At 39.4% G+C, this 27,879-nt stretch overlaps 1 protein-coding gene across 1 annotated transcript in view; it reads right to left on the reverse strand.

Annotated features, from left to right (window-relative positions):
• Positions 1-27,879, reverse strand: part of F2 (coagulation factor II, thrombin) — a 1,266,023-nt gene that overhangs the window by 548,354 nt on the left and 689,790 nt on the right. The window contains exon 9 of the mRNA XM_044082527.1: positions 12,595-12,721. Within this exon, the coding sequence (XP_043938462.1) occupies positions 12,595-12,721 (127 nt within the window). The remainder of the gene's footprint in view (positions 1-12,594; positions 12,722-27,879) is intronic.

The following is a 27,879-nucleotide window of genomic DNA, read 5'->3' on the forward strand; positions in this document are numbered from 1 at the left end:
ATTCTGAGCATTCAACTCACCAGAGAGTACATAAGAGGCAAGGATAACAATAACAACAGAATAACATTACAATTTTAAAAAGATATTCAATACAAGACCCACAGAAGGGTAAATAAATCAACAGCACAAACACACAAACACCCCCCTCCCCCCAGACAGTCATGACAAAAATACTCTACATAGCAGTATGACAGTGTAGGACTGCACATGTTAAGATTGTCCTCCTTTGTTCGTCTGCATCAGACAAACAGTAGGCAGGTGCACATGAATCAGAAAATATAATGTTACATCAAAGAATAAAAAAAAGAAGCTATTGCACACTTTCCAGCTGAGCTACATATTGTGACCGATTACTGACTAAATAATTGGTGGCTGGTGTCAAGAGTTTATGCCTCAACACTGTTGGGTAGAAGCTGTTTAAGTATCTGGTGATCCTGCACCGGATACTCTGATATCTCTTGCCTGAAGACAGTTGTGTAAACCAGACATGTGCAGGGTGAGAGGGGTCTCAAATTATTTTGGATGCACATTTAATGCTTCTTGCTGCATGCTTGATCCTGGATTGATGGCAAGCTTGTGCCCATGAATTTTTCAGCAACTTGCACCACTCTCTGTAGCTTCTTTCTTTCTGCTATTGTACTGTTCCCAAACCAAACTGTGAAGTTACTAGTGAGAGTGCTCGCACCTGCTCCTTTGTACAATGTGATGAGAACAGTACACAAGTTGCTAAGCTACTATATTTGCAGCAAAAAACTTCAATTGCAAATAAATAAAACACTTGTGAAAACAAAAAGAAACATGCAAAACTCACCTTTTCAGCCTTCTTTACAGGCATAACACAACTTGCTAAACTACTGCATATACAGCAAGAAACTTCAGTTATAAATAAATAAAATGCTAATGAAAACAAAACAAAAGAAAAGACATTTAAAAACCACCGTTTCAGCCTTCTTTTCTAAACAGATGCATATTCACGGAGTCCATGTCCCAAGTGTGATCTCAGTTCAACAAATTCTGTGTCATTATCCTTGTCCACTTGCCTGGGACTATCTTTAATAGTCTCCATAACTAAAAATGTAAAACTATGTGACTCTCCATGTTCTAACAAAAGTTTGGCAATGACACTATATCTGAGACCTTTCCTGACACAATAATGACGGTCATGTGTTCCCTTAGTCATCTATTTGGCTTGCCAACAAACTTTTTTACAAGTGCAGTTAGCTAGATATATCAATTTCTTGGTTTCACAGTTAGCTGCAGCTGTAAATGTATAAACTATACCTGTATCAGAGTGAACAATAATCCCGGATTCATTTACATAGCAGCAAAAAGCACACTTCCCACACTTAATTGTAGTACCATTATCTGATCTAGAGTGAATATTGTCTTTATTCATAGAGTAACAAAGTCTTCTTTTAAGAAATGTTTTTATTTTAATACAAAAACCTAAGAGATTCCCCACTATTGCACCGATCTCTGTCAGTGTGTAGTACATGCCAATATGTCATAAAAATTGTTTTATTTGATCAACAACTGTGCTATAGACTAAGGAAACTGTAACACTCTTCCGTTCACAACTACTGACTGAGATTTCCCTAAGGGGAGATGAAAAATAAGGCTTAGCACTTGTAGTTCTTTTAATTTTGGCTAATATTATTACTTCATCAACATCTTTCTTCTTGTACCCCCTCCCCAAAAAATCAACTTTCATTTCATGTATCTCAGTATCAAATTCTTAGTCCATGGCATAAAGTCTAGATGTCCTCATAGCCTGCCCCCTAACTACATTTCTAAAAACATGAGGAGGGTGCATACTTCTACGATGTAAATATGAGACTCTATAACATTCCTACCTATATAGTTTAATATTAAACTGCCCATATGAATTATGAACTACTTTGATATCTAAGAATTCAATTTTTTCTCTACAGAAGTTTAAACTAAACTTAAGAAATGTAGTACTATTTTGTAAATAATCAAAAAAGGTCTCTAATTGTTACTGATCTCCTGTCCAAAGAATAAAGATACCGTCCACAAAGCAATTAAACAATCTTACATATTGTTTATACTGTGCATCACACATGACATAAATGCCTTCCACTGGCCAATCACCATGTTGGCATAGCTATTGGCACAAGAGATGCCCATAGCTACGCTAGCAGTCTATAGGTAATACATCACACCAAAATAAAAACATTATGTTCTAATACCAACTCAAGCAAAAAACAGATAAATTCTAGCTTATTAACAGAATAAGTGCTGTTCACCTGTAGAAACTCTTTCACCATCTCTGTACCCTCTAAATTTGGAAGAGCAGAGAATAAAAACTGAATGTCTAATGTCACACTGTATCTGGGTATTCTGTTGTCATTCTCTTTAAGATTATTGTATAAATCTTGCAAAAATGTTTACTGTCCCATAATACTACCCCATAATAATCTAAAACAGGTCTCAACTGTTTCTCAATATATATTGATAGTGGCCCGGTGAGCCACCCTCCCCATGATGTCAGTAGGTCCTGATGAATTTTTGGCATTCCCTGCAACATGGGAATTAATGGATTCTCAACCATAAATATTGGAACAATTCTTTAGTGATTACGCCAACACTCACACAGTCACTTAATGAAGCTATACTTTCTTGGGACATCAAGGTTATTTTACTATTTTCAGTGACTTTGTACATACGATTATCTTGTAAGATTTCATTCCTCTTCATGAAATAGATCACCCACTCCATCACAAGCACAGGACCACCCTTATCAGCAGGTCTAATGACTACTGGTCTATCCAACTGCAGTGTCTTCAAAGCATCCCTCTATTCCTCAGTCAAATTAACAAATCCAGGTCTGTTAGTACTACTGCACAGCAAATTATATATTTCTCCTTCACAGACCCAACTAAACACTTCTAGTATAGGGTAGTTCTGTGGTGTATATGCACTGAGCTTTATAAATACGTGTGTCTGCAGTAAGATCAGTCTATTGAAAATTAACTTCAGCATCAAATTTCTAATAAAAACCTTTAAATCAACAATACTGTCAGCCAAGTCTGTTTGCTGAGCAGATATAAAAGATAGGTCCTTATTAAGGACTTGATATTCAGCTGTTGACAAACTTCTGTTCAATATATTAGAAACGAATCGTCTGTCTTTCACCACATCTTTTTTATGGTCGGATAATTGGTTTCTTTAAATGACTGCTTTCTGTTGGTTCTTCCTTTGCTGTGAGATTTGGTTTTGTCACCCTTCCTGCCTTATCGAAAAGGAAAGGGTAACATAGGAAAAACCCACCTACTGTTAGAAACAGTTGCATGGATGTTAATCAAATAAAACAAATTTTTATGAGAAATTGGCATATAGTACACAACGACAGAGAGATCAGTGTGATGGTGGGGGAATCTCTGAGGTTTTTGTATAAAACTAAAAAAAATTCTTAAAAAAGACTTTGTTACTCTATGAATAAAGACAATATTCATTCTAGATCTGATAATGGTACTACAAGTAAGTGTGGGAAGTGTGCTTTTTGCTGCTATATAAATGAATCAGGGATAAAAAGCACAGGTATAGTTTATACATTTACAGCTGCAGCTAACTGTGAAACCAAGAAACTGATATATCTAGATAACTGCACTTGTAAAAAATGTCATGTTGGCAAAACAAACAGATGACTAGGGGAACACATCTTTATTGTGTAAGGAAAGGTCTCAGATATAGTGCCATTGCCAAGCATTTGTTAGAACATGAAGAGTCACATAGTTTTACATTTTTAGTTGTGGAGACTATTAAAGCTAGTCCCAGGCAAGGAGAAAAGGTTAATGGTAGAATTTGTTGAACTGAGATGGATATGGATTTTTAAGTTAAGATCACACTTGGGACAATGGCTCACTGAATATGTATGAATGAATATGTTATCTATGAAACCTGTTTTGAAAAGAAGAAGGCTGAAAAGGTGATTTTTTTTAAATGTCTTTTGTTTTGTATTTATAAGTGTTTTATTTATTTATAGCTGAAGTTTCTTGCTGTGTATGCAGTGGTTTAGCAAGCTGTATTATGCCAAAGCAGAAGGCTGGAAAGGTGATTTTTACGTCTCTTTTTGTTTTGTTTTCACAAGTGTTTGATTTATTTGCAACTGAAGTTTTTTGCTGTGCATATAGTAGCTTAGCAACTTGTGACATGTTTGAATCTCATTAGTGAAAAAAGGCTCAATTTTACCTGGTAGTCAGTATTTAAATGCTAGTTTAGTGTTTGTGGTCTGATGAAGCTTTACAGCAAAAGCGCTAACCCTGTTTTATAATAAACTATGCTTTTATTCTTCAGTTACTGGTCTGTGATATCTACAACTTGGACTGCTACTAATATTGTTCTGCCTCAAGTATTATTTGCTACTGGCATTTTATGATGTACTGAAAGGAAAGTATTTATACCGCGTGCAAACCTCTGCTGTGTTTCTGCTGGGATTTTTGGTGACTGTTGAATATGATGTAGTGGAATGAAGTAGAGCAAGTGACACAATATTTCACAATTATTTATGAAGTAATGAAATGACATGCACCAGGTGACACAATATTTCACAGTTATTTATGAAGTAATGGAATGATGTGCACCAAGTGACACAATATTTCACAGTTATTTATGAAGTAATGGAATGACGTGCACCAGGTGACACAATACTTCACAGTTATTAATGAAGTAATGGAATGACGTGCACCAAGTGACACAATATTTCACAGTTATTTATGAAGTAAGGGAATGACGTGCACCAAGTGACACAATACTTCATAGTTATTTATGAAGTAATGGAATGACGTGCACCAAGTGACACAATATTTCACAATTATTTATGAAGTAATGGAATGATGTACACCAGGTGACACAATATTTCACAGTTATTTATGAAGTAATGGAATGATGTGCACCAGGTGACACAATACTTCACAGTTATTTATGAAGTAATGGAATGACATGCACCAGGAGACACAATACTTCACAATTATTTATGAAGTAATGGAATGACGTGCACCAAGTGACACAATATTTCACAGTTATTTATGAAGTAATGGAAGGATGCGCACCAAGTGACAGAGTATTTCACAGTTATTTATGAAGTAATGGAATGACGTACACCAAGTGACAGAATATTTCAGTTATTTATGAAGTAATGGAATGACGTGCACCAGGTGACGCAATGCTTCACAGTTACTTATGAAGTAATGGAATGACGTGCACCAAGTGACACAATATTTCACAGTTATTTATGAAGTAATGGAATGACGTGTACCAGGTGACACGATACTTCACAGTTATTTATGAAGTAATGGAATGACGTGCACCAAGTGACACAATATTTCACAATTATTTATGAAGAAATGGAATGATGTGCACCAGGTGACACAATATTTCACAGTTATTTATGAAGTAATGGAATGACATGCACCAGGTGACACAATATTTCACAGTTATTTATGAAGTAATGGAATGACGTGCACCAGGTGACACAATACTTCACAGTGATTTATGAAGTAATGGAATGACGTGCACCAAGTGACACAATATTTCACAGTTATTTATGAAGTAAGGGAATGACGTGCACCAAGTGACACAATATTTCACAATTATTTATGAAGTAATGGAATGATGTACACCAGGTGACACAATATTTCACAGTTATTTATGAAGTAATGGAATGATATGCACCAGATGACACAATACTTCACAGTTATTTATGAAGTAATGGAATGAAGTACACCAGGAGACACAATACTTCACAATTATTTATGAAGTAATGGAATGACGTGCACCAAGTGACACAATATTTCACAGTTATTTATGAAGTAATGGAAGGATGTGCACCAAGTGACAGAGTATTTCACAGTTATTTAAGAAGTAATGGAATGACGTACACCAAGTGACAGAATATTTCAGTTATTTATGAAGTAATGGAATGACGTGCACCAGGTGACGCAACGCTTCACAGTTATTTATGAAGTAATGGAATGACGTGCACCAAGTGACACAGTATTTCACAGTTATTTATGAAGTAATGGAATGACGTGCACCAGGTGACACAATACTTCACAGTTATTTATGACGTAATGGAATGACGTGCACAATGTGACACAATATTTCACAATTATTTATGAAGTAATGGAATGATGTGCACCATGTGACACAATATTTCACAGTTATTTATGAAGTAATGGAATGACGTGCACCAGGTGACACAATATTTCACAGTTATTTATGACGTAATGGAATGACGTGCACAATGTGACACAATATTTCACAATTATTTATGAAGTAATGGAATGATGTGCACCATGTGACACAATATTTCACAATTATTTATGAAGTAATGGAATGATGTGCACAAAGTGACACAATATTTCACAGTTATTTATGAAGTAATGGAATGACATGCACCAGGTGACACAATATTTCACAGTTATTTATGAAGCAATGGAATGACGTGCACCAGGTGACACAATACTTCAAAGTTATTTATGAAGTAATGGAATGACGTGCACCAAGTGACATAATATTTCACAGTTATTTATGAAGTAATGGAATGACATGCACCAGGTGACACAATACTTCACAGTTATATATGAAGTAATGGAATGACGTGCACCAAGTGACACAATATTTCACAGTTATTTATGAAGTAATGGAATGACATGCACCAAGTGACAGAGTATTTCACAGTTATTTATGAAGTAATGGAATGACATGCACCAAGTGACAGAGTATTTCACAGTTATTTATGAAGTAATGGAATGACGTGCACCAGGTGACACAATACTTCACAGTTATTTATGAAGTAATGGAATGACGTGCACCAAGTGACACAATATTTCACAATTATTTATGAAGTAATGGAATGATGTGCACCAGGTGACACAATATTTCACAGTTATTTATGAAGTAATGAAATGACGTGCACCAGGTGACACAATATTTCACAGTTATTTATGAAGTAATGGAATAACGTGCACCAGGTGACACAATACTTCACAGTTATTTATGAAGTAATGGAATGACGTGCACCAAGTGACATAATATTTCACAGTTATTTATGAAGTAATGGAATGACATGCACCAAGTGACACAATATTTCACATTTATTTATGAAGTAATGGAATGACGTGCACCAAGTGACACAATATTTCACAGTTATTTATGAAGTAATGGAATGACGTGCACCAAGTGACAGAGTATTTCGCAGTTATTTATGAAGTAATGGAATGATGTGCACCAGGTGACACAATACTTCACAGTTATTTATGAAGTAATGGAATGACGTGCACCAAGTGACAGAGTATTTCACAGTTATTTATGAAGTAATGGAATGATATGCCCCAAGTGACAGAGTATTTCACAGTTATTTATGAAGTAATGGAATGACGTGCACCAGGTGACACAATACTTCACAGTTATTTATGAAGTAATGGGATTACGTGCACCAAGTGACACAATATTTCACAATTATTTATGAAGTAATGGAATGATGTGCACCAGGTGACACAATATTTCACAGTTATTTATAAAGTAATGGAATGACGTGCACCAGGTGACACAATATTTCACACTTATTTATGAAGTAATGGAATGACGTGCACCAAGTGACACAGTATTTCACAGTTATTTATGAAGTAATGGAATGACGTGCACCAGGTGACACAATACTTCACAGTTATTTATGACGTAATGGAATGACGTGCACAATGTGACACAATATTTCACAATTATTTATGAAGTAATGGAATGATGTGCACCATGTGACACAATATTTCACAGTTATTTATGAAGTAATGGAATGACGTGCACCAAGTGACAGTATTTCACAGTTATTTATGAAGTAATGGAATGACGTACACCAAGTGACAGAATATTTCAGTTATTTATGAAGTAATGGAATGACGTGCACCAAGTGACACAATATTTCACAGTTATTTATGAAGTAATGGAATGACGTGCGCCAAGTGACAGAGTATTTAACAGTTATTTATGAAGTAATGGAATGACATGCACCAAGTGACAGAGTATTTCACAGTTATTTATGAAGTAATGGAATGACGAGCACCAGGTGACACAATACTTCACAGTTATTTATGAAGTAATGGAATGACGTGCACCAAGTGACACAATATTTCACAATTATTTATGAAGTAATGGAATGATGTGCACCAGGTGACACAATATTTCACAGTTATTTATGAAGTAATGGAATGACGTGCACCAGGTGACACAATATTTCACAGTTATTTATGAAGTAATGGAATGATGTACACCAGGTGACACAATACTTCACAGTTATTTATGAAGTAATGGAATGACGTGCACCAAGTGACATAATATTTCACAGTTATTTATGAAGTAATGGAATGACGTGCACCAAGTGACACAATATTTCACAGCTATTTATGAAGTAATGGAATGACGTGCACCAAGTGACACAATATTTCACAGTTATTTATGAAGTAATGGAATGACGTGCACCAAGTGACACAATATTTCACAGTTATTTATGACGTAACGGAATGACGTGCATCAAGTGACACAATATTTCACAGTTATTTATGAAGTAATGGAATGACGTGCACCAAGTGACAGAGTATTTAACAGTTATTTATGAAGTAATGGAATGACGTGCACCAAGTGACACAATATTTCAGTTATTTATGAAGTAATGGAATGACATGCACCAAGTGACACAATATTTCACAGTTATTTATGAAGTAATGGAATGACGAGCACAAAGTGACACAATATTTCACAGTTATTTATGAAGTAATGGAATGACGTGCACCAAGTGACACAATATTTCACAGTTATTTATGAAGTAATGGAATGACGTGCACCAGGTGACACAATACTTCACAGTTATTTATGACATAATGGAATGACGTGTACAAAGTGACACAATATTTCACAATTATTTATGAAGTAATGGAATGACGTGCACCATGTGACACAATATTTCACAGTTATTTATGACATAATGGAATGACGTGTACAAAGTGACACAATATTTCACAGTTATTTATGAAGTAATGGAATGACGTGCACCAGGTGACACAATACTTCACAGTTATTTATGACATAATGGAATGACGTGTACAAAGTGACACAATATTTCACAGTTATTTATGAAGTAATGGAATGACGTGCACCAGGTGACACAATATTTCACAGTTATTTATTAAGTAATGGAATGACATGCACCAGGTGACACAATACTTCACAGTTATTTATGAAGTAATGGAATGACGTGCACCAAGTGACAGAGTATTTCACAGTTATTTATGAAGTAATGGAATGACGTGCACCAAGTGACAGAGTATTTCACAGTTATTTATGAAGCTGTCGTTTTTGTAATAAATTATCAGCTTTATATTGGGTCATGTTATGCTGGCTTTTTTGTTTTTGATTCAGCTTTATCCTGAGCCGTGCAGTTGCTTCCGTGCAAACTTTTTTTGTTGCTTCGTAATGGAATGACATGCACCAGGTGAGATAATATTTCACAATTATTTATGAAGGAATGAAATGACGTGCACCAAGTGACATAATATTTCACAGTTACTTTCACATTTATGTATATAGCAGACTGTTTTGGGGAAGTCGGGGTACTTCATACTGCAGTATAACATTAGAAACTACTCCAGTCCAATATTATTTCTGTTACTACTAGTATTGTTACTACTTGTAATAAAATGAGCTCCAAGCCTCCAACCCCATAACAACTACATTAAAAATACTTGAGCAAATCTGATAATAAAGCATGTGTTTACATTTTTAATGCATTTTGGCAGGTGTGATTTAGCAGTCTCAAAAATTATTGCAACATGAGACAGATAAAGCCTCAGCAATGGAACTTTTAATACCAAGCACTTTGCTGTTACTACTGCACTAGTACAGCCAAAGAGTATTATTGTCATAACATATAAGAATCCTGCTTAATGCAACATGCACTGCTGCGCTCATCCCTGGGGAAGGTCTGCTGCCATAACACTGTTGGCTCCATTTTTCCTGTGGGGGGAAATAAAAACTAAACATGTACCTACTGCTCCTCAAATTTCCCTAAACATGAGTAGTTTACTGTGTATCGCTCAGGGTTTAATTCTTAACATAGCAGAAGTGTGTGGAGCTTGGGGCTTCAGCCATGTCTAAGAAAATAATTGCTGGTTACTCTTTTTGCTACTGGTTTGTCTGTAAACACAAAGGACAATTTATTTTTGTATAGGAAAACTGAAGCAAATAAAAAGTCTGATCTGCATAATTAAAAACAAAATGTGTTCACAATAAAGAATATAGAGAGAACATGGTCTATTTTTTTTTTTTTTACCAAATCATCCTGTCCACTTACTATCTGTAATAATAAATATGTCAAATGTTTATGTGAAATATGAAATATTTACAACTTCTAGGGTCGGTCTATATTATATGTTCGAAGTTTCAAAACTTTGAATGTCATATAACATAACACAACAGTGTTATGGCAAAGGCCTTCGACACAATACCCCACTCAGGTATCATCGAAAAACTCATCAGCTTGAATGTAAACCCATACATCACAAGATGGGTTGCAAACTGGCTAAGTGACAGAACCCACAGGGTCAGAGTTGCTGGAGCCATGTCAGACTCAAAGCCTGTCACAAGTGGTGTCCCACAGGGCTCAGTCCTGGGTCCACTCTTGTTCGGCATCTACTTTTCTAAAGTACAAGCAAACACAGGAGGGTTATGGCTGACAAAGTTTGCAGATGACTGCAAACTGGGCGCCATAGTCGAAAACACATCTGACACAGATATCCTCCAGAAGGGCCTCACAGAAATGGATAACTGGTGCCAGAGCCATGGCCTGAAGTTAAACGCCAAAAATGCATAGTCATACCCTTTGGGAAAAACAAGGCTACCCCTAGCTACCATATAGGTGGCAATCCACTGAGCACAGAAAAAGTCATCAGAGATCTGGGGACCCAGGTTGACAGTAGCCTTTCGTTTGACACTCATGTTGCTAAAGTAGTTAGGAAAACCTTCTATATCACCCACCTGATCATGAAGGGATTCACATCTAGATCAAGGGAGGTCATCGTCCCCTGTACTCATCACTTATTAGACCTATGATTGAGTACAATGCCCGTTCGGAATGTATCTGACCAGACACCTGCTGCAGCTTGAAAGGCCCCAAAAGTTCCTCACCAAAAGGATAAAGGGTCTCAAAAATATGTCTTATGCTGCCCGACTGAAAGAACTCCAGCTCTATTCAGTCTCATACCGCTTGCTCAGAGGTGACCTGTGCCTGACATATAAGGCCATGTCAAACCCAGATTTGATGAATATGCTTCACCTCAAAAATCTAGATCCTCAGAACCACAAGGGCGGAGACTTAAACCTTGACACGGTTATAAATAGAACGTGCTGGAGGGACAGATTCATCACCCAGAGACTCCCTATGCTGTGGAACAAAATCCCGGTACATGTGAGGCAGAGCACCTCTCTGGTCTTGTTCAAGAGGAATCTTGACCAATGGATGGGAGATTGCAGATATACCCCAGGGATTACTTCAGCGTCACTGCTTGACAGAGGCACAGCAAAATGATAGGCATAGTTTTTATTCAAACTAAAGGGGTGGCGAAAGCCACATAACTATGGGCTAGGCTTATAAATGCCCTTGGGCAGATAGCCTAGTATGAACCTATGAACCTATGAACCTATATGACCGAAATTTTAAAACTTTGAACATATATATAAAAAAAAAAAAAAAAAAGTTACCTGAATGCTGTAAGCAGGGCGGCAAGCCCTCCTGCACCCCCCACACCCCCACTACTTAAATATACAAACTCCGAGACTGCACTAGTGAAGTATAGGGAAATATTCCCAATGGCGATCTCACTTCATTAATGTGTTTTCTCGGAGTTGGTATACTTAAGTAGCGGGGGGGGGTGGAGGCTGCAGCGTTCAGCTAAGTTTCTTTCCTTTTTTTTTGTATTATATGTTCGAAGTTTTAAAACTTTGGTCATATATGACATTCGAAGTTTTGAAACTTCGAACATATAATATAGACCCTTTATAATATTCGAATATATTTCTTAAGGTTTTATCTTCTTGCATATTGATGAGGTAATAAAATGCTTCATATAATATACCTATACAACCATTATTTTCTACACTATATGTCTTATCTGGAATAGGAGTTCTGGTTGTTCACACGCAACAAAAACAACTGACAGAGACTCCTGAGTTATTCCGATGCGCTTTTAGTGACAAAATTAAGTTTTAAGCTGCTACCAGGAAGCCTTTGCACTAATGTAATGATTTATTTTCATAATATTTTGTCAGACACATTAAATCATGCAGTTATACAAGAAGTAGCAGAGTACAAGTTAATATAATACACTTCTCACATTTTCATGAATGCTTTTCAGCTTGGGGACTTTAAAAAAGTGAAGAAATCCCTTCCCCTCCCTTCAGAATGTCCAACAATCATTACTGCAGTTCACCATAGAAATCAGCCCTCCTGTCTAACCTTCCAGGTGACAGCATCTGTTAGCTGACCATACAGCAACCCAGTAAGAAATGAAAAATGTTTTACTTTACCATGGTGCACTGCCAAATTCCACATCCACGCCCTTTACAATTCGACCACCAATATAGGACTCTAGTAACTCATGCTCCGATTTGTCCTTTATGTTACTTTTTTCAAATTTTGGCCTAATGCCGCAGTCTAGGAATAAAAAATAAGTACAGCATAAATGTCACACGAATACGTATCATGGCATAAGTGTCACATGAATACATATTATGGCATAAGAGTCACATGAATACATATTATGGCATAAGTGTCACATGAATACATATTATGGCATAAGTGTCACATGAATACATTGTACATGTAAAATGTAAGCAAAGAAACACATTTACCTGCAGTAGGTGTATACTCTGGGGCATAAACCTAAACCTGCCGTGTGTGTGTGTGTGTGTGTGTGTGTGTGTGTGTGTGTGTGTGTGTGTGTGTGTGTGTGTGTGTGTGTGTGTGTGAGAGAGACAGTCTGGCAGCTAACCTATATCATCTCAGTGTTCAGCAATGCAGTGCAAAGCTGGACAACAGTTTCTTCTACCTCTAGAAAAGTTGATGACACAACTCAGTTTTTTTGTGTTGCATAAGTGCGTTATGTTTATGTATGCTTGTGTGTGTTTGTGAGTCTAGAACCTCACCTACACCAACTCACTGTTAAGGGTGCAGTATAAAGCTAGGCACCAGTTTCTTCTCCCTTCAGAGAATGTGATAATCTAATGCTTTGTTTCTGTGTTGAATGATATGTGCATGCATGTGTGTGCATGTGATTCAAGCGGCTTTTTTCTGTGTTGAATGACACATGCATGCATGTGTGTGCATGTGATTCGAGCGGCTTTTTTTGTGTGCTGTATGTTGCTTGTACTATATGCCTGCATGCCATGTCCAGCATTACTTCTCCACCTGGAGAGTGCCAGGAAAGCCTCCCCAAAGATCCTGCTTCGCATTAAGAGGACCATCAGGAAATGAATGAAAGATAAATAAACAGTAGATAGGAATCACTCCAAGGATTGGCACATTTCCTCCTATGACAGCTACATGATGAGAAAGTTCTGCATCAGATTTTGATGCAAATGGACCAGGACAGCAAGTTTAATCTACATCCTGTGAATCTAAGGCCCTCTGTATTTCTTCCCTTCCATTTCACTCATCTCAAACATCCTTTTAAAAATAAAATGGGAAAAAGCAAGGTTCATCTTAGGCAGCTAAGGTACTCGCAAATGGTGCAGATGAGCTTGAAAGCCTGTGATGTAGCTGGCCTCCTGAGCAAACGGGAGAATTAAGGGTCTGCAGTTCATCAGACCTGAACAGCTATAACCTCATATATATCACACATACATTATATATATATATATATATATATATATATATATATATATATATGTATATGTATATGTATATATATATATATATATATATATATATATATATATATATATATGTATATATATATATATATATATATATATATATATTGTGTGTGTGTGTGTGTGTATACATATATATATATATATATATATATATATATATATATATATATATCTATATACACACACACACATATATATATATATATAGACATATATATATATATATATATATATATATATATATATATATATATATATATATATATATATATATATATATATACTAGGACACATGCTCGTCTAGCATATATCCAAATTACAAAACATCAAACACACATACACGAAAGCACTTAACATTGAAAAGCACTTCCGTGTATGTGTAGTTTAAAAAAAAAAATCTACATTTCTGCAGGGGGGCTTTTCCCTCCTGCACCCCCCACATGGGGGACTGTGCCTCCACACCCCCCCTACTTTTAATATTCTCACTCCGAGATCGCACTACAGTGGGGAAAAGGGAATTTTCCCTTATTCGCACTGTAGTCCAATCTACGAAACAGGCACACATACTTGGAAGTGCTTTTCGATGTTAAGCACTTTCGTGTATGTGTGTTGGATGTTTTGTGATTCAGACATATGCTAGTCGAGCATGTGTCTGGATCCCACATATATATATATATATATATATATATATATATATATATATATATATATATGTATACTCACACACACACACACACACACACACACACACACACATATATAAATAAGAAGTTATGTTCCTACCATAACGTTCCATGTTAGTTGTCTTCTTCTCGCCTTCTTTCTTGCTGGATGGGTTCGGAGCCGATCCTCGGCTCCGACTCGGCCAATACTAAAGCTCGAGAGCTAATTCCACCGGCTCGAGGCTCCCCCATATCCCACAATGCTAGGCGGTAACTCCTCAGATCTCGTTTGATGCTAGGCCAAGCAAGAAAAAAGCTCCATAACATGGAGAAGGGAAACCCACCTCTATAGGGCTGACTGTGAGGTGACATAAACCTAACAGAGGAAATATAGAGGTGGTAAAGTGTGGGAGAAAAGGATTAGAAAGGTCACAAAACAATCTCCTCTAGGTCTGTCCAGGCTAGAGGGAAGGAGGGTGGGACGCAAGAAAGAAGGCGAGAAGAAGACAACTAACATGGAACGTTATGGTAGGTACATAACTTCTTAATGTTAAGTTGTCTATCTCGCCTTCATTCTTGCTGGATGGGACTGCGTCCCTAGCACCTTGTCCTGGGTGGCCTATCGGAACAGACTCTTGAGAACAGTGGAATCAAAGTTGGCACGGTCTCTGGAGGCTATGTCCAACTTGTAATGAGAAATTAATGTATGAGGTGAAGCCCAAGTAGCTGCTGAGCAAATAGAATCAATAGGAAGCCTATCTTGAAAGGCTATGGATGTCGCCAAGGCCCTTGTAGAGTGAGCTCTAGGCTTCGAGGGCAATTGTTGGTGTCTGACCTCATAAATAAAGGTAATCGTAGAAGTAAGCCATCTCGAAAGTGACACTTTAGAGACTGGATGACCCATCTTGCCTTCCGCATATGAAACAAACAGTTGGTCTGTTTTTCTAAACTGTTTAGTCCTGTCTAAATAATACCTTAGTTGGCGATGAACATCTAAAGAGTGCAATTTTTGTTCTGACCTGTTGCCATAATTGGGGAAAAAAACTGGAAGGTCAATAGTTTGATTCAGATTTGCTTGAGAGGCCACTTTGGGCAAAAAGGATGGATTGGTACGCAAGGATACTCTATCTTTGTGAAAAATTAGATACGGAGGACGACAGCATAGAGCATGAAGTTCCGAAACCCTTCTAGCCAAAGTGATGGCTATTAGAAAAAGCGTTTTCCAAGACAATAACTTCATAGAACATGAAGCTGCAGGTTCAAAGGGGGGTAGAATCAAAGATGCTAGAACCAAGTTCAGATCCCATGGAGGAGGTAGATCCTTGACAGGGGGCTTAAGAAGAAAAACTCCTTTCAAAAAGGCTTTACAGAGTTTGTGGGACATGATAGTTGACTCTGACACTCCCACATGAAAATTAGATATAGCCACCAATTGAACTCTGATAGTAGAAGGAGAAGAACCTGCTTGGAAAAGTTCATCTAGGAAATCAAGAATGGACTGGATAGGAGCAGTAAAGGGGTCTATTTCCCTGGATACTGCCCATAAAGAGAAACGTTTCCATTTGCTGCTATAAATCTTCCGGATAGAAGACTTATGAGAAGCTATCAAAATATCTCTAACTGAGTGAGATATTAAGGGAAGCCTGGCTAAGGTTGGAATTGGAGGAACCACGCTGTGAGGTTCAGAGAAGAAAGGGATTGGTGCAGCTGACCCGATTGATGGATCAAGAGATCTGGAACTGGGTCCAGATGCCATGGTTGCGCCAAAAGGTAACGATGAAGAAAGGGAAACCAAACTTGTCGAGGACAATAAGGGGCAATGAGGATCATTAAGGCCTTCAGAGCAATGGCTTTCCGAATCAGCTGAGGTATCAGTGGGAAGGGGGGAAAAGCATACAGGAGTCCCGGAGGCCAATCGTGAGCTAGAGTGTCTCTGATGGGATGACCTGGTAGGGGAAAGAGAGTGAAGAAATCGGCACACTTGCTGTTTTGGGGAGTGGCAAAAAGATTGCAGCAAGGTTGGCCCCAAGTTCGAAAAACTTCTTCCAACACTGATTTCTTCACAGACCACTCGTGAGGCATGAGGATTGCTCTGCTCAATCTGTCTGCTATCACATTGGACTTGCCGGGAATGTGCATTGCTATCAGGAAGTGCTGAGAAGAGATCACCCATTGCCACAGTCTGAGTGCTTCTCGACATAAGGGATAAGATTTTGTTCAGCCTTGCTTGTTGATGTACCACACTACGGACATATTGTCCATCTGAATTGCTATAGTTCCCTTGGGAAGAGAGTCTTGAAGGGCTTGCAATGCTAGAAGCACTGCTCTCATCTCTAGAACATTTATGTGCAAGTGGCACTCGATCGGCTGCCACGTGCCCTGGACTGTCCTGCCCTGGTAATGCCCCCCCCCCACCCGATCAGGGAGGTGTCCGTTGTAAGAGTTGCAGCCGGGGGCGGGGGAATGAAGGGTCTCCCTAGAAGAAGTTGGGGAGATGTGACCCACCAGAGAAGATGATTCCTGCATGACTGAGTTATGCTAATAGTGTGGGACATTGGTAGAAGTTGAAAGGACCACTGAGTGAACAGCATCCACTGAAGAATCCTCATGTAAAAGCGGGCTAATGGGAGGAGAGAAATAGCCGCCGCCATAATCACTAGGACTTTCAACACCAGTCTGACTTTGACCTTGTTTTGTCGTAAGAGAAGAGAAACCTGCTTATGAATGTCTGCTACTCTTTGTTCTGTGAGTCTGGCTGACAGACTGACTGTGTCTAATCTTGCGCCTATAAAGGTAATAGACTGACAAGGTGACAAGACAGACTTTTCGTAATTTACAGAGATGCCTAGAGTCTGACAGGTTCGTAAAGTGTAGTCTCTGGCTAAGAGAAGTAGATGCCTGGTGGTGGCAGTCAGGAGCCAGTCATCTAAATACGGAAACACCTGGAATCCCTGGCCCCTCAAATGAGTGACGACCACTGCCATGCATTTGGTGAACACTCGGGGGGCTGTAGTAAGACCAAAGGGCAGGGCCCTGAACTGAAAATGACTGGCCCCTAGCCTGAAGTGGAGAAATCTCCTGGATCGTCTGTTCATTTTGATGTGATAGTATGCATCCTGGAGATCTATGGAGCACATCCAGTTGTCCTGGCCCAGAAAGGGCAGGATGGACTGCAGCGTGACCATCTGAAATTTTGTTTTCTTGACAAACTTGTTCAAGTTGCTGAGATCCAAAATGGGTCTCCAGTCCCCTGTTTTCTTTGGAACCAAAAAGAATTTGGAGTAAATTCCGGATCCTCGTTGGTCTGCTGGAACTGGTTGAATGGCTCTTTTTGCTAGCAGCTTTGAAATCTCTAGTGCTGCTTGCTCCCTTTGACTGGGTGGAACGTCTGGAAGGGATTGTCCGGACTGTTTTGGGATGCGAATGAAAGGGATTCTGTAGCCTTCGGATATGATAGACTGTACCCACTCGTCTTGAGTAAGGGAAAGCCAGGCTTTTGGGTACAGAGATAATCTTCCCCCAACTGCCTCCGAAGGTGGACAGTCGGGCAACCCTTCAGGGTTGCTGAAAGGGTTTGTCAGAGAAGGTTTCTCGACTACCCTGATTCTGCGGGCCCCCTCTGCCTCTAGGACGGCGTCTATTATTATTGTTCCCCCCTCTGCCTCTAGAGGGGAAACGACTCTGTGCGTCTGGTAAGACTCCCTGTGGTTGTTTGCGGAACCACATCTTCCCCCCCTTCTGACCTTTGGGGTAAGGCCTAGAAGGGGTAGAAAAACAGACTCCAATGGCAGAAAGAGTCTTACCTTCTACCTCGCACCTTGTCAGAGTATCCTTCACTTGTGGACCAAAGAGAGATGATCCGTCAAAAGGGGAGTTAGTGAAGGACGCCTTGAAAGGGTCCGGAAAGCTACATAGCTGCATCCAGGCATGGCGGCATAAAGCCACCCCTGTACCTGCGGCTCTGCTCGCTCCATCAGCCACGTACGAAATCAGGCGCATGGAGGAGTTAACTACTGAATTAAGGATAGCCAGCTGGGAGTTCATCCTATCTTGAAAACCCACAGCTGATGGGTCCTTCAACACTTCACTCATATCCTTGAGCAAGTCCCTCTGGAGACGAGTGAAATGACACAGGTAATTCAGCGAATGCATGGAGAAAGTTGCTGATGAAAACATCCGCTTACCGTACCTGTCCATGGTCCTAGATTCCTTATTAGGAGGATGAACAGGTACCGAAGGATCCGCTAATTCCTTCTTGGTGGCAGCAGCCACCACCATGGCATCCACAGAGACACCTTCGGACAAAAACTCCTTGTCTTTGGGGGCAGTGATAAATTTGGCCGGCCTCCTAGGGGTGGGTTCCACCGAGTCAGGAGCCGTCCAAGCCTTCCTTGCCACCACTTCCATGAGTGGGTCAAAGGGAGGGGACACCCAGGAGGTGGAAGGTCAAGAACCAAACGCCTCAAGGTACACTGATTCGTCCTCTGAAGGGTTAAGGGCTGGCCAATTCCCCCTCTGCTTCAGGATTTTCAGTATGTCTGCAAAGGAGACGTCTTCAGAGGGGGAACAAGGGGAACCCTCAGAATCTTCCAAATCAGTGTCAGAGGTGACAGACTCAGGTGAGTCAATGTGCTTCCTCTTGCACTGTCTCTTCCTAGGGGGTTCTTCTGCAAGATCAGGAGAGGCCTCAGAAGAGGAGGAAATTCCCACTGGGGATACTTGAGGCGCAGATTCTCTATGGTCCGAAGCAAGGGGGTGAGAAGAAATCACCGCAGGCACTGTAGAGGGAGGAGCTGATGGAGCCGACTGTGGAGTAGAACCAGGTTCTAACATGCTCCGCATGACCTCAAAGGCACACCTATCAGGCAGGGCCAGAGGTCTCTGCTCCGAAGAGCTGAAAACCTCCCCCGGCACCGACAAGGATGGCTCCGAAGCCGATGTCAGAGCCGAACTAACCAGCGCCGAAGCACCGAGAGGGAGAGCGGGGTCAGACAAGGGTCCGATGCCACTCGCCCCTCGGAGCCAACGAGGGAAGTCCGGCACCGAGATCCCTCCAAGGAGGAGATCGGAGCAGACGACGGTGCCGAAAGGAAAGGTATCGGTTCCGACGCTCCCACAGTCTCGGCTCCGAGCAGCACCGGCTCCGAACTCAATAGAGTCGGAGGAGGAATGTCTAGTGGAACAGGGGTAGCCATCGACTGTTGAGTCGGGCTGTGTAACATCTGGGCCAGTGCCTCGGACTTAAGAAGTCTACTCACCACCCTCTGCAAATCATGGTCCGAAAGTCTGGAGGACCTAGAGGAGTGTGACCTATGGCTCCATTCAGATAAGAGCGGTGAGGCTGGAGCCGAATGAACGGAGCCGATAGAAGGAGACCTGGACCTCTTTCTAGTAGTCGGTTCCGACAAGAGTATTGGAACCGACTTAGACTTATCTGTCTCGGCTCCAACCGGAGCCGAGGACACAGTGTGTGTAGTAGGTCTAGAATCATCGGCTCCGGCTGGAGCCGATGGTTGAACCGATTGAACGGTCTTTGAACCTCCGGAGGACGGCTCGGACACTGGAGCTGACTGCCTGGAAGACTTAGAAGGTTTCCCCGACATAGACTGTGTCGGGGGACCCTCAGGCTTCAACAAGCCTCTTAAGATTCATTTATTTTTATGTTCCTGCAGGACTCTAGGGCTGAAACCATGACAGACAGCACAAGAGTCTTGCAGGTGTAAAGGTCCCAGGCAATACACACAAGAAGTGTGACCGTCTGTCAGAGACATCTTCTGACAGCACGAGTCACACTTCTTAAAGCCTGAGACCTTCAATTCTTTAGACATATCTAAAGATATAGAAATAGTGCAATCACTCACACACAAACACACAGATTACACTAAAATTAAAATTAAAGTAACTAGATTTAACAAAAATTCCCTAGAAAAACACACTCACTCCAACTACTAGGAGGGGTGGGAAGGGGCCTAAGGCCTAAGGGAAGAACCCTTGGAAAATTTTTTTTTTTTTTTTTTTTGGAAAAGGGGGTGGAATTTGTAAGGGAGTGGTAAAAAACTAAGTAATTAACTAATAACTACTGAAAATTTAACTTAAAGGGGGTCTAACTTTGGTAAAGCTTTTATAAAAGTAACTAACCTGCAGAGCCGGTTGGAAAGAGCACCTCGTCAGCTAAGCGGCAAACGAGATCTGAGGAGTTACTGCCTAGCATTGTGGGATATGGGGGAGCCTCGAGCCAGTGGAATTAGCTCTCGAGCTTTAGTATTGGCCGAGTCGGAGCTGAGGATCGGCTCCGAACCCATCCAGCAAGAATGAAGGCGAGATAGACAACTTAACATCAAATATTTCAAGCACAGGCATTAATGCCCTTCTAGCTTGTCAATATACCAAAACAATTGCTCCCACAATAAGTGTCCAGGCTGTTCTTAAAAATATCTAAACTAATACTTGCTTTAATGTAATTTGATAGTCTATTCCATGCATCAGCTGCTCTCTCAGAGAACCAATTAGTACACTTCTCATTCTTACAGAATCTTCTACATAGGTTGTCTGATAATTCTCTACTATTTTGATAATCCCAGACATTCCCAGAGGTAGTTGTCTCAAAATGCCCTATATACCTGAAGACAGTCTCCTCTTACATATCTATAAGAGACATACCATACAAGTTCAGATATTTTAGTCTTTCAAAATAATTTATATTTTCACATCCATGGATGCCCTTGGTATACTTCCGCTGTACTCTTTCCAGTTTACTCATGTTTGTTTTCTTATAGGGTTTCCATATTGTTATTCCATACTCAAGTTTGGGTCTAATGTAACTAACAATGACGATCATTTCTGATTTTCTAGACTTTATAAATCTTTTTATACAACCTGCAAATGTTCTTCGTGTTTCAGAGACAGACCGAACAAGGCTAAGCCTTCTGAGAACTCTACCGCTAAGCAGGTCGTCAGTTCTCCGGAATTCAATCAGGCGCTTTTGCAGCCCCTGATGCCCGATTCGATATCTACGCAGGCCTCTACCGAGACCCTTTTGGAGTCTGGTGTGCCACAGAAATATTCTTTGTCTTCCGAGCCTTTGGCTGTCTCTGCCTCGGTTGGGTCCAGAGCCACGATACAGGCACTGGCTTCCTAGGAGGCCTCTTGCACTACTGAATCTAGACAAAAACTGACATCTTCTCATCCAACTATCATTTCCCTCAGATCTATGGATACTCTTAGGCCTAGAAGCCAGGCCACTCCTAGAAAATCTACCTCTAGCCACCATCTGGCTCCTGCTCCACCACCCCAAGCACAAATGCTTAAAATGGCGGAGGATATCATCTCCTCAGGCCATAACTTCTCAAAGGAAAAGACACTCTTCACCTGAAATTATGACAGAACAGGATTCTGAGGAGTCTGATTATTTAGATTTTGAAGAGCAACAGCAAACCTCTGACTGCTTATGAGGCTTCAGATGCAGAAGAATCCACTCCTTCTGCCTCCCCACCAGAAGACCTTTCCTTTGGGGAAACCCTTCACACCCTCAGAGAACATTTCCTTTGGGAATCTCAGGATTTCCCCCAGTCTAAGAAAATACTTAGAGAGTTTCTGGACCTGCTCCAGCACAGACCCTGGCCATTCCCCCTATTTTAGAAGTGGTGGATGATGTTTTCCAAGAATCCAGCTTAGCCCCTGATGCCCTTCCACCTGTTCCCAGTAAACGTGACAGGTATTACAGAGTACCAGATTCTCACAAATACCTGTACAGAAATCCTGCTGTATTCCCAGAAGTCATATGCAGGGGCCTAAAGGAGCTAAGACTAGTTCTGCCAAGAATCCTATTCCTTCTGACAAGGATTCCAGGTCTCTGAACAGAGGGGGTAAAAAAGTATACACCTCTGCAACCTTAGCTATCATAGCACTCAACTGTCAGTTCCATATGTTAAAATATCAACAACACACTTTGGAACTATTAAAACAAGAGTTCAACATTTCCTGAATGTGCCAATTTGAAAGAGTTAGCAGATTTACTGCACTCTACTTGTCAAGTGGCCATACACTCATTACACTGTGGATATGATGCCCTAGAAGCCTCAAGCAGGACAGCTGTGTCAGGATCTGTCATGAGGAGACATGCATGGTTGAAGGAAAAACCTCTCCCTGATCATATCAAATCTAAATTAATTGATGCACCCCTGGATAAGGACTGTTTGTTTGGAGTAAAAGCAGAAGGGGTTCTTAAAAAGATGGAAGACAAAGCAAAATCTATGCAAACAGTAAAAGATTTCTTTCAGGTTCAACCTCCCAGGTTCAGCAAGAACTTTCCCTCTAAGTACTGGTCCTCCCTGCACCTAGCAGACAGGGCCAAGGTAAATCCTGCAGGGGCAGACCACTCAGGCCCCTATCCCAGGGGAAGCAGAAAACCAAACAGTGGACCACTTCCGCCCCAAAGGCAGGGAATTCTAAGCCACCCTTCTATGGCAAAACTCTCAGTGACTCCTTCTCCCCCCCCCCCCTCTGCCCTCTAGGAGGAAGGCTCTCCCTCTGCAAAGAAAATTGACATTCTGTAACAAAGGACAAATGGGTCTTAAAAGACCATTTTTCAGGGATACAAATTCTCTTTCAACGAACATCCAGTTCCAAGAGGGTACCCAGACTTACCTCCAAATCAGTGGGCAGAGGCATTGAAAAGTACAGTTGTGTACACTTAACATAAATGTAGATGTTCGAGTGTATTCACTGTTGCAGTCATTACATTTGGGTAATCTATTGGCAGGTTGCCCTCAATCGGCCTGAATAACAAAGTCTTGGGTCCTGCATCGGTTGCTGTCCCTTCCTCCATGACGTCAGGTCGTCAGGAGTATAAAACATGCAGCCGAAGCCATTTTATTTAGTTTTTCATGTCCCAGATATCAGGTGCCCCCCCCCCCAAATAGGGAGCAAAAATATATATATATATAAATAAACAGTAAATATATATAAATGCACTTTTAGAAACATAAACTTTACTTTCAACTAAAAGCAGATACACCACAAAGGCTTTTGAGTATAGTGAAGGAAAGAAAAGGTAGAGAATGGGGGATGGCAGGTGGGTAACCCGGACTGCAACAGTGAATACACTCGAACATCTACATTTATGGTAAGTGTACACAACTGTACTATGTTCTTCGTGTTTCACTGTTGCAGTCATTACATTTGGGTAGAATCCCAAAGCTATGGTTGGGAGAATGGAACTAAATAGCATTAGGAGCGGCTATAAGGCCCTGCAGGACTGCAGTGGCAAAGCCTGCCCTGGATTTGGAGAAGAGAGGTAAATGATAATACTTTGTGAAGGTATGAACAGAGCTCCAAGTAGCAGCTTCTAGAATGTCTTCGGTTGGCACCCCTCTGAGAAAAGCTGCTGAAGTAGAGGCAGCCCTGGTAGAATGTGATCTGATCCCCCTGGGCACAGGTTTACCATGGTGCAAATAGCAGAAACGAATGCAGTGGCTTATCCATTTAGAAATAGTCTGCTTTGATATAGCCTTCCCCTCTGATCCTGCAGCAAATACTACCAGTAGTTTCTCAGACTTTTTTAGAGATTTGGTCCGTTTAAGTAGAATCTTAGTTGTCTGTGTATGGCCAATGAATGCAGAATCCACTCCCCCTTGTTCTGTGGATTTGGGTAAAATGTTGGCAGGTGAATGGTCTGGTTAACAGCCACACTGGATACCACCTTAGGCATAAAAGAAGGATTGGTCCTGAGGGCCACCCTGACTGGGTAAAATATAATGAAAGGCTCCACTGCCATGAGAGCCTGTAGTTCTGAAACCCTTCTTGCTGAAGTGACTGCTAAAAGAAAAGCTGTTTTCCAAGACAGAAATTTTATATCCGCAGTAGCTGCTGGTTCAAAAGGAGGCAGGGTGAGTTTTTCCAGCACAAAATTGAGGTCCCATGCAGGAGTTGGTGCTCTCCCGGGAGGCCTTAAATTTCTAGCCCCACTAAGATACTGTTTAAGCAGTGGATGAGAAAAGAGGGGACGCTCTGTGTTGTAATGAGCCAAGATGGCAGAGGCATGGATTTTTATTGAAGAAAAAGATAGGCCCTTGTCAAGCATCTCAGTTAAGTATTGTAAAATCTGAGGAAAATTGGGCTTTGCTGTGTCTATTCCTTGTGCTTGTTTCCAAGCACAGAATCTATTCCATTTATCAGCATAAGATTTCCTAGTACTAGGCTTTCTGGCTTCCAAAATGACATCCATCACAGATTTACTGACAGGTGTGGTTTGAATAATTAGTTGATTAGCCTTGCTGCAAGATTCAGGGTTTGGAGCTGAGTGTGCAGAATTTGATAGTTCTGCTGAGACAGTAGATGAGGTATCTGAGGCAAGTACCATGAAGGAAGGTGTGACATATTCCTTAGAAGTGGGTACCAGTGCTGGTGAGGCCAGTCTGGAGCAATTAGGATCATTTTTGTTTTTTCCTGTCTGACTATTTGATATGATGTAAAGAAACTGACGGATTCGGCAACCAGGAAAACAGGAACCACTTCAAAGTGCCATGCACGAACTCTTTATTGAATAAAATAAACAGACAGATAAGCGCTTTCACGCACCGATAGTGCGCTTCCTCAGATCTTCACATTCAAACAATAAATGTAGAGAGTATATATACCCAGCAAAATTCAATTAATCATTCAATTAATTAATTACTTTAGTTTAATTGATTTAAAGTGATAAGTAATAATCACTGTGTACGTAGGGAGGCAATGCAAAACTAGCTCAAGTAAACTTTTTTCTTTTTTACTTTTTTACATCTTCGTTTATATCTTGAAGATGCAACCATAACTATAAGTATATTATATTTCTCTGAAGCAATGAGATATTACAAATATTAAAACCATTCAAAAAACATTCAATGAAAATACGTATACATAAATAACTAATGTAAAATGAATATATAAAAATATATATATATATATATATAAGTATAACAATGCATAAGATGCAAAAGACATAAGATTCAAAGCTTTCAGGTGGGCACATATATATAAGAATGTTCCTATATTATTATTAAACAATATGAACCATAGTTAGGGACATCCTATTCTATAATGTGTATTAGTTCAAACACATTAAAAGCTGTGTAGACATATGTCATCGCAAATTTCATAGCAAAGATGTATGCTTAGTATGTATAGCTGATGTGTACATTTCTATCAAATGTCAAGAAACTGTGTATATAAAATCTTCAAATATGAATAAACAAATGAATATTGATATGTTATAAAACATCTATGTTGCAAAGAATTGACAAATAAATATGTGTATAAATATAAATGTAAATATAAATATATGTATGTATATAAATATGTATATAAATATAAATGTATAAATATATAAGTATATAAATACATGAACATATAAATATATAGATGAATAACAAATAAATATCTATAATAAATATAATATAATAGATCAATAAAATCAATCATTTAATCATGTTGAAATGTAGTGTCATAATAAAATCTAAATGTTGCTTACATAAAAACATAAAAACAATATGCTTTATTAGAATAATGTCATATTCATGTGTAGATGTAATATGTATTAATGAGTAGCAGATTCATAACGGCATTTCGATGGAAATAAATAAATGTGTATATATGCCAGTGTTGAAATACATTATTTGTATATCCTGCTATCTAGCACTGGTTTAATGCAAATACTCTGATTCAGGCCTGGATATAAATGGGCACCCAACCTTAGAATCCATGATAATTCAACATTTGCCAGAGTATTCATGTTATTGCCCCAGCTCTTGTTTAAACCTACTAGTTGCAATACTCTGAACTTGAAACTATGCTCTCTAAATTCAATCACATGTTTAGCTAAGGCATTTTTGTCATTCTTTTTCTTTATTTCATAAATGTGATTGTATATCCTTTGCTTAAATTTTCTCTTAGTTAAGCCAACATAGAATGCTTCACATTTTGTGCATGTCGCTAAATAGACCAAGTTCATAGAGATGCAGCTTGCATAAAACCTGGGTTTAAACATAAAATCCATTCTAGGATGTTTATATATTTGTTTGTCACTAATATGTCGACACATATTGCATCTAGTGCAAGGAAAGGTGCCCATGGTATTAAACTGTATCTGTTCCCTGGGATTTCCTTTTCCTTCTTTGAAGCATAGCAATCTTTTTAAGTTAGGTGAATTTTTATAAATAAACTTCGGATATTCTCCTACTATTTTCCTTGTTGTTTCATCTATAGTTAGGAGCTTCCAATTGTGTTTAATTATATTCTTTAAATCAAAGTTGTCATTTGTATATTGCATTATATATGCTACTCTATTATTAATGGTGGATGATGTCCAATTCTTGACTTTAGGTCTGCTAAAAGCTGTCTTGTGTCTTATTGTTGATTCTATCATAGAATCATGTGTTAAAAAAACTTCATTTTTAATCTCATGCAACATTTTCACATTATAACCTCTTTCTAAAAACAGCTTCTCCATATTTTCTACTTCATCAGTAAGTACTTGTGCGTTTTCACATAGCCTCCCTACTCTGATGAATTGACTTTTAACTATGCCTGGGAACACATGTCTAGGATGCATGCTGTTATAGTGTAAAAGGTTATTCACCCAGCATGTCGTCCTGTATAAACTAGTTTCTATTCTGTGTCCATTCATTACTATATTGATATCTAAAAAACTAATGTGAGTATGGGACCACTCCATAGTAAATTTTAAAAACTGGGTGGTAGAATCCAGATGTACTAAAAACATTTCAAATTCATCCACAGTGCCTTCCCATAAAATCAATATGTCGTCTACAAATCTTCTATACATTTTAATGTTGTTAATATACCTTGCATCACTGAACAAATTATTCCTCTCCCAGTTAAAGACAACTAAATTAGCATAAGTGTTGGCAGCGGGGGTGCCCATGGCTACTCCCCATTGCTGTAAATAACATTTGTCTTTAAACATGAATACATTATTTTCAAGAACCATTTGTAAAAGAAGATATAATAAAATCTTTTCATTTGTGTCAAAGTCTGTATCCAAATTAAACACTTCCATTATGGCTTGCAGGCCGTCTTCATTAGGTATACTAGTGAAGAGGTTTTTGACGTCTAACGTTATCAAGACACACTTATTCAAAGCATTTCTACGATTTTCATTAAATTTTTGGATATCATCCAACAGATGATATGTGTCTTTTAAAATAGTGGGGATGGAGTCAACTATGGGTCTAAGTATGGTCTCAAGATATGTAGATACATTAGAAGTGACCCATCCCCT

The sequence above is a fragment of the Protopterus annectens genome, chromosome 9.part0, assembly GCF_019279795.1.
Source record: "Protopterus annectens isolate FY-2018-M chromosome 9.part0, PAN1.0, whole genome shotgun sequence".
In the NCBI taxonomy this organism is placed as follows: Eukaryota; Metazoa; Chordata; order Ceratodontiformes; family Protopteridae; genus Protopterus; species Protopterus annectens.